This window comes from Coptis chinensis, chromosome 2 (assembly GCF_015680905.1).
Source record: "Coptis chinensis isolate HL-2020 chromosome 2, ASM1568090v1, whole genome shotgun sequence".
In the NCBI taxonomy this organism is placed as follows: Eukaryota; Viridiplantae; Streptophyta; class Magnoliopsida; order Ranunculales; family Ranunculaceae; genus Coptis; species Coptis chinensis.
In genome coordinates, this window is record NC_141457.1 from 87,190,628 (window position 1) to 87,199,624 (window position 8,997).

The 8,997-nt window shown below is 36.7% G+C and overlaps 1 protein-coding gene and 1 long non-coding RNA gene across 2 annotated transcripts; one reads left to right on the top strand and one right to left on the bottom strand.

Annotated features, from left to right (window-relative positions):
• The first annotated feature begins 1,318 nt into the window (after positions 1 to 1,318).
• Positions 1,319 to 7,235, top strand: LOC147518609 (calmodulin calcium-dependent NAD kinase-like). Its single transcript, XM_086590422.1, has 8 exons — positions 1,319 to 1,764; positions 1,941 to 2,167; positions 2,614 to 2,678; positions 3,270 to 3,485; positions 5,364 to 5,490; positions 6,196 to 6,527; positions 6,624 to 6,768; positions 6,877 to 7,235. The coding sequence occupies exons 1-8, from the start codon at positions 1,437 to 1,439 to the stop codon at positions 7,123 to 7,125; spliced, it is 1,689 nt and encodes a 562-aa protein (XP_086446548.1). The 5' UTR covers positions 1,319 to 1,436; the 3' UTR covers positions 7,126 to 7,235.
• Positions 5,372 to 6,196, bottom strand: LOC147518610 (uncharacterized). The gene is made up of 2 exons (XR_015211845.1): positions 5,615 to 6,196; positions 5,372 to 5,519 (listed from the first exon to the last, which is right to left on the bottom strand). It is a non-coding gene; the product is annotated as an uncharacterized LOC147518610 (long non-coding RNA).
• Positions 7,236 to 8,997: the final 1,762 nt, after the last annotated feature.

Genomic DNA, 8,997 nt, shown 5'->3' on the forward strand with positions numbered 1-8,997 from the left:
TTGTGTGAGGTGCGGATATCGGGGGAGAGACAAGTTGATTTGGGCACCGTCACATACAGGGGAGTACACACAGAGAGAGACATATGAGAGTGTCCGCAACATCAAAATCCCAGTGAATTGGCATAATATCATTTGGTTTACTAACCGTATTCCGAGACATTCATTTATTGCGTGGATGGCGCTGAAGGAAGGGATGAAAACACTCACGAAAATGAAGGAAAGGAAAGTGGTGCGAGATGATTTGTGCGTTCTGTGCTGGCGAGAATCTGAAACAGAGAGCCATCTCTTCTATGAGTGTTGTTATGGCCAGTATGTGTGGGCAGAGTTGCTGAGGCATGGTGGCTATGCATCGAACAAAGGGCGCCAAGGCGCAAGAGGAGGTTACATGGGTTGCTACAGAGAGCAGAGGTAAGGGAGGATACCAAGATGCACTGCGACTCCTCTTCATTGGGTTTTATTATTGGCTCTGGAAGGAGAGGAATGGGAGAATCTTCAATAACAAATATTAGATAGCTGCTACTGTAGTTAAGATGGTTGCAAAAGATGTGCGAACCAAGTTAATATCGCTACATTTGAAGATGGACAGAGGGCCTGAGATGCAGAGATTTATGGAGCTGTGGAACATGGGAGTGGAAGAAAACAGAAGAAAGAATGTTAAGTGTAAATGGCAGAGAGCGCCAATTGGTATTCAAAACTTGAATACTGATGGGACGAAGCAAAATAATGAGGCGGGGTGGGCTGCTGCTATTAGAAATGAAGATGGTTTAGTTGTAGCTGCTGCGCAAGGGAAGTCGGACTATGACAGTATCGACCTCATAGAATTGCAAGGCTTGGAACAAGGGCTCAGACTAGCCAAGGCCCACAACATCTGGCGAATAAGGGCCCAAACAGATTCTAAATGTGTGGTAGCTTTTGTTCAGAAAAAAGTCTATCCATGGGAAGCGCATTTTTTGATGGCTAACATTAGAAGATTGGAAGCTGATTTCGAAGTTTTTTCCATTGTACATGTATTTAGAGAGACCAATAGACTAGCAGATGCACTAGCTGCTAATATACCTGCAGTCAGTTGTATTGAGTTGATTCCTAGTTCCTTTGCAGAGGATGTTAAAAAAATAATATTTGAAGATGCTGCAGGAAAGGAATATGTGAGAGAATGTAACTGGAACTAGATCACACTTTATTTTAATTTTATTATCAATAATATAGGGGTAAGGGACCTCTCAAAAACCCTGCTTTTGCAAACAAAAAAAAATGTGTGTGTAGAAGTTGGCCCAGAATAGATAAAGCAATATTATTTTGGCAGATAGACATTTGGTATAAAATACACGAGCCATGACAAATTCAAGGAAGAAACGCAAGTCTCCCCTATTCCAAACCTTATTCTGTCTATTTATTCTCCTATCTTTCTGTTAGTTTCCCACTCATTTCTCTCAGACATGAACAAAGTCAAGTTCACAACATCAACAAGAATGGTCTCCCTCCTTTTATTGACCTCACCTTTGGCTTTGACATTCTTCTTCTCACCTTCATTAATCCTACTTAAGAATTCACTCTCCCCCTCTATACTCTCCTCAAATGACACTACCTTATTACCAATTTTCCTACAGATCTCCATATTTTTATTGTCAACCGGATTCATTTCTATTGCTACCATGCATTATCTCCATCGACGACATCCGGTTAAAGACAAAAAGATTGTTCCTGTGTTACACAGGAGTTCCTCGGGGAGCATGGATAAGTTTGAAAGGTTCTCCCATTATGTAGGTAAGTGTTATATATGATCCAATATAATTCTCATTCATCTCATGATTTGGCTTTTCTTTACACTTTGAATCCAAGTTTGCAATAATTGTTATCCAAAGTTAGAACTTGTTATTCATATTAACATGTCCATATGGACATATGGTGATATGTGCACTAACAGTTTTGGATTCTTTTAGGTAGGCAAATAGGTCTTGGGGAGAATGGTGAAAGTGGTTCTCAAATATGCAAATTAGCTGAAGACTATCTAAGGAAATCAAAAGGGTATGAAGATAACATTTATGAGCTCTTGTCCAATGTTCCAGATGTGGATTCCCTATATGTTAAGCTTGTAGAGGAGTTTGATAGATGTATACTTGGTTATTTTGCATTCCATTGGAGCCATGCCAGTCCCATGATCAGTCAGGTAATGAAGTTCTAAAAGCGTATCAAACTTCACTTCCTCTCCTCTCCTCACCCTTCTCCTTCTCCACACCACAAGAATTGAGATAACCACCTATTATTATTAATTTAAGTTTGGTGGCAACCATCTCTACTACTTATAAGTGGCGTGGTTGAGTTACCATTTAAACTGTATAGCGGTTCTAACATTTGCATAATTTTGTGTCCATATGAGTCTATTTTTGTGTTATGTTTTTGTTTTTTTTGTTATAAGTGGCGTGGTTGAGTCAGCCATTTGAAATGTGCATCGGTTCTGCATAAACTTTTTGTTGGGTCATCAGAGAAAAAAAAGAGAGAGACCTTAAACCTTACCAACGTGCTAAGGCTAGTAGTAAAGATAGAGAATAATGGAAAGATGATAGTGAGTCATGAGCACATATATGAATGATTCCATGTATTTAATTATTTCAGGTTTTAAGTAGCGTTGATTCGGAGCCAAAGAGAAAGCTTAAAGACATAGTGATGGCAGCAACTAGGTGGGCGACTTTATTTTATTTTTCCTTTCTTATCATTTATTCCCACTTGATGTGTAGTACATGAATAATGAGAATAGAGACAGCCATCCCCACTTTAAAACAAAACTAGGGCTATCCTCATAGGGACCGTAGGATGCTTACATATCTCGAGAAACTAACAACCATCTTCGATGGAATCGATGCACCCATCACTCGACATGAAAAATCTAGTCGAGAATTTATTTTCAGATACAGAGTTTGTTGAAATTTCTGGGGCAATTTTACATCTTATTGATAAACAATATAATATTCAATTAACTTTTGAGATTTTTTAGTTGTTACTGGAAATGACATTCAATGGATTTGTTAAATTACGGGATGAGATCACGTTAACAATTTGGATTGTTGCTTGGTGGGTTTTTAATATTTGACTTTGGAAATTTGATTGAGCTAACTTATCATGATGTTCATGACTTACAATAATTAGTAAACCCCACTTAAAGAGTAATGACCTGTGTATATATATATTGTTACATACATATATGTATTTGAGGTTGTAGGTTTTTCGGTTCATTCACTGAGAAGATTTGTGGTTTTGCTTCATGTTTTTAGGAAACAAAGGTTTGATAGGATAACAAAGAACTTGAAGGTGACTAGAGTATTTTCGACACTAGTAGAGGAGATGAAAGCTATCAAGAATCTATCGAATGATGAATGCACAAATGTGATGGTGCCTGCAGCACATAGCGAAAGAAGTCCTGTCCTCCTCCTTATGGGTGGTGGAATGGGCGCTGGAAAAAGTACCGTACTTAAAGATTTACTGAAAGAGTAAGATCATTAACTCCTCATCTATTTTCCATCTATGTTTCCCCATTGACTCCATTTCTCCTTTTTCCATGCCCTTCAAAGTTCAAACTGTCTTTAACGCGTAAGGTCGCATGTTGATTAACAGTTTAACACTACCCAATTTGGCAATTTTACTCGTATTATTTTTAGTTCTGATCATCAACAATAGTAATAATAATTCCAAGTAGGGTTCGAGGCTCGTAAAAGAATATGTTACTAAATGCTTGAGAGTGAATCTCTAGGCCAGTAACTTGCTCTAAAACGTTTTAAAGTGAAGGGTGAGCTTAAGATTTCATTGGAAAACTATACTGTGAAGAAACTAATAATTGAGGCCATCATGAATCTAGTCACTGGGCCATCATGTCTATATAAAGTAGTGCTTAACGATGTTAGGAAGCCTACAAATGATATAAAATTTTGTGGTCACCTTCTCGGTAAAGTTAAAGATTCACAACTTCTAGAAGACCAAACGGATTGGATCTAGTATGACCAAACGGATTGGATCTAGTATGATTATTAACTTGCAATATCTTTATTTGGATTTTAGCATGAATACAAAATGTAGTTTGACAAGTTTATAGATACCTAATCAAGTTGGAAAACGAAACAGTTGATTAAATTCAAAGTATATACAGTTCTTAAGAATCTTCATCAGAAATTCAACTGTGCCTGGCAGCCCTGGCTACACTTAAAAGTTAAAACTGATTTTCTTGATACCAGACCACCAACATAGGGTGCCATTGTAGTTTTCTACCATGGCACTGTAGTTTTATACAAAATGTAGTTTTCTACCAATATAGGGGTCATTGACGTGACACGTTTGACAAATAAAAACAAATTTTAGATTTGCAAAATTACATTTCTGTCTTTAAAAACTCAAAAAAAAAAAAAAAAAAAAAAAAAAAAAAAAAAAAAATATATATATATATATATATATATATATATATATATATATAAAATTACACTTCTGCCACCATGACAGAAACAGAATCTAGTGTTGTTCGCACCCACCCAGATTTTTTTATACTGTTTAGAGATAGGTAACAATAGTGGAATTGAAACAACTTAATGGATGAAAAATGTTTTGATGGATTCTATCTGATTTTAGCAATTATAAAATAGCTTGGAGATACAAACTTTGGATAATATAAGTGCTGTTGCCATTAGAGCCTTAACCACAAACAATAATAATAATAATAATACAATGTAGTAGTCCTCTTTGGCAGAACACACTGTGTGCCTCATAGTCTCATCTCTACACTATATCATAGTTGGGTTATTAGGAACTATACTTTTCAATCGAATAGGCTATTTCTAATCTCTCATATTTTATAATTTAGAAACACCTCCCTCAATTATTATAATCAATTCCTTCCGTTTTAAGTAATTTACTAAAAAACTCTCTCACCTCATTAAAATTAGAATTAACTTTTATATTATTTAAAATAATTTAAAAAATTATAATTAACTCTTCTTAATGTTTTTATATTATTTTTTAAAAATATTAGAGAGAGCCGGTTTAAAATTTTGAATAAAACCGATGTACGGTTCGCATAATTGTAGACCATAGTAGGAGCAATACGTATAGTCCGCTCCTAGTCATAGAGAGGCATTAGTCCGCTCGTCATAGATAGACATTAGACACGGTGTACTTGGTCGATCAAGGCAGGCCAACATAAAAACTTGTGGCTTCCGGATGACAAGGATATGACATGAACGAACAGGAAAATAGACATTAGATCTTTTATTATCTCGAGGGTTTGTGACAATAGAAAAACTTGCATGACATAAACGAAAACAAAATTAAGGTAGTTTCAATTACTTTGACTAATCATATTTGATATAAATACATGGATGCAGATCATTTTGGTCAGAAGCAGCAGCCAACGCGGTTGTAGTAGAGGCTGATGCATTCAAAGAGACGGATGTCATTTATAGAGCTCTTAGTTCTCGTGGTCATCATGACATGCTCCACACTGCTGAATTGGTCAGTCTTCTCGGTCTCTTTCTTACCTACTTTTAAAAGGAAAAGACATGAAAGTGATGAATAAGCAAAAACTGAAATGGAAATGGTCCATGATAATATTTCCAAATTAGTACAAAATGTGTACCTAGAACTGGCCTGGTCATGAATAACTACAATAATGCAAGGTGTTGAGTTTTCTATCCTCCTGGTATTGAGCGATTGTTCCGCAGGACCGCTCCACTTATCTTCAAACTTCAGCTTCTTGCTCATGCCGTGCTGGCTCAATTTCTGCTTAGTGCTCAACCTTGATCCATCCCGCAAACTAACAGAAAGGCATGAACTTAATCAATGCGTCGTCTAGCCTATTGTATAAGATTCGCATAGTGCAAAAGAGGATATGAAACCCAGTACGTACAAGGTTGTTGAAGGGGAAGGTAATCATCACTTGTCCTGTCGGAGACGCCAATGAGAAAATGAAAAGCTAATCAAACACTCAGAGTAAAGAAGAGGATATATACAGTGTCACCAAAGCATCTCTACCTACCTAAGCCAAACTACTAAGTAAAATCCTAACAAAAAAAAACAAAACAAAACAAAACAAAAACCTAAATCTAATGAAAACCCTAAGCACTATATGAACTTGTTTGTCTCAACTCTCTAAGTAATAGCTAGTCGTTTTTCGATCAAAATGGCTAACAATATTATAAAATTTTTACTTAATAACAGGTTCACCAGTCATCTACTGACGCAGCTTCTTCCCTCCTAGTAACAGCACTCAATGAAGGACGAGATGTGATCATGGATGGCACATTGTCATGGGAGCCATTTGTTCAACAAACCATTGCCATGGCCAGGAATGTCCACCGCCATCGCTATCGCATGGGTGTTGGCTATAAGGTTGCCGATGATGGGAACATAATTGAGAATTATTGGGAACAAGTAGAAGAAGAAGAAGAGGAAGACAAACAAGATGAAGAGCAAACAAAGAGAAAACCATACAGAATAGAGTTGGTGGGAGTAGTATGCGACCCTTATCTAGCAGTAGTTAGAGGCATCAGGTAAGGTTGACAAGTTAGTATTGATTAATTTGAACCCTATACGCCATACCTTTGCAATATAACTTTAATGTACAAAAATGGTTTTGGAAATTATAGGAGAGCAATATTGATGGGTAGAGCTGTGAGGGTGAAGTCACAATTGACATCTCACAAGAGATTTGCAAATGCATTTCCTAAATACTGTCAACTAGTTGATAATGCCAGATTATATTGCACCAATGCCACGGCTGGTCCCCCAAAGGTAAATTTCTAAGTCACAATTGACATCTTTTTAATTGAATTTTTATATAACAATAAAACATATTTTATCAATGTACATTAAGGACTGACATGATTAGTTTGGGTGAAGTTGATAGGATGGAAAGATGGGGCAAATAATATTCTCGTTGATCCAGAAGAGTTCAACTGTTTAACAACAGTAAGAATGTTGAATGAAGATGCAGACTCCATATACGAAGTTTATAAGAATGAAGAACCTTCATGCGACATCGGTTCAGTTTGGAAAGACATTGTATTGTCACCAACAAGGGCAAACATACAACAAGAACTAAAAATTGCTGTTCAAAAAGCAGAGAGTCTGGCCACTACAAATCTATAGCACATACATGAGAAATTTGTTATCGATGAAGTTTGATGTTACTTGAAAGGCCACTCTGTACATGATGGATATTACAAACATTTCATCAATTTCAAGAAGATTATTATGCATGTATGTGCGTCATCTTATTGGTGTTAAAACAATTACACTTTCGACATATGCATAACAATTCCAAGAGAAAACCATAAGGTTCATCGACAACATAAAATATCTTCATTGGTACTTGGACAAGAGTACCACATGCAGGAAGAGCAGCCATCAACCACAATGGAATTTCACACTTCAAATCAGAACCAAAATATTTCGCTAATCTGACTCCAGCTCAGGGTACCTGACAAAAAGGGACAATCGGATAAAAAGAGAAGGAATACCCTGCAAGAAGCGGGCATCCGATGTCGTCCCATTTTCCCTCGATGGGAAAACCTTTGACCGGTTGGGTTTCACTTTCCAATAAGAGTCCAACCCATGACATGAAGATTTAAGCCCATCCAAGTGTCGATTCCAAGTTTCCAACTGAACAACTGATCTTTTTCGGCTCTCAAACGCTTCGGCCACAATTTTGAGAAATTCAGGTATTTCTTAGTTCATTGCGTAAAATCGTTCAAGTGATGGGAAACTGGGGTTATTGGACTTATTGTCACACGGGTTTTGAATACCAAGTTCACCAAAGGGAAATCTACTTTGGCACTCTTTATGAAATGAAATAAAGAGTGAAGATGGGATATGAGCCCTTTCAATCTAGACTTCTTTGTTCAATCAACTAGGGAATTTAAAGTGTGAGTTTACAGTTATTAGCTTTTGGGCTTGAAATCAGTATGGTTACTCGTTGGTTTGCTGATGTAGGCATGTAGGACTGTAGGAGTTGGGAGGTGGCCCTTTGTTATTCCTTTCGGTCTCCCATCGGGGCTAGCTTGCTTGTAGAATTTCAGTACTCTCTTTTGGGTATATTTGTATGAACTTTGTGTAATTTGTTCTCTCCCTTTAAAGATGACAATCTCAGGGAGCTTTGATTTTGCTAATGAAAGTGGTTGGGATTAACTTATTTAAAAGGAAAAAAAAAACATTAAACAGTTCCTGAACGAAAATTCAGTTCTATCAGAATCAGAGGAACACTGCAGGGCCATTCCGACACATAAAAAAATGTAACGAGACTAAAAATAAAGAAATGAAGACCCCCGGATGAGTAGAAAAGTGTTGAAGTCGTCACCGAAATTGGAAGGAAATGTATTTTGGCGCTTGAAGAGGTTTTAGCTAGAGAATCTATCTTCTTACAAAATTCTTACAAATCGTTCCTCCTATACTTTCTTGTCCATTTATAGGTGTAGAGAAAAAAGATGTTTTCTCATTCTGGTGTGAAAGGCGCGATCTGCGCTCATGACTTTGGTGACTTACAGGCTCTTCAGCGCTCAACTTTGCCTGGTCGAGGGCGCGACTCGTGCTCCACATTTTTTCAGCACGAATTTGCCTTTTTTCGGAAGTTTTCTGAAATAGTAGAAATATATGTTTTTTCTGTAGAAATCTAATTTTTCCAAAAACAAAAAAAGATAGAGATTATAAGTGAGCAATTTTTTGTAAGTTGAGTGTTCATTCTTTGTGAGTGAATTGAGAGACTTGTAATCTGTTACTCCAGACATCTAGTAAAGCTTGGAAACTCAAATATGAATGTAGGCAAATTCTTAGAACCACCGATATATATCTCGTCTTGTGGTTTATCCTTTTTTTACATTAATTGTTTTACTTTAGATACTTGTTATTTGATATTGAGAAGTGTTGAGATTACTTTGGAGGGTGATGAAGTCTTCTCTAGTAATAAAGATCGATCTTTGTGTAGGATTGATCTATTGTAGTGGGTAATGTTATTTTCGCAGTGTT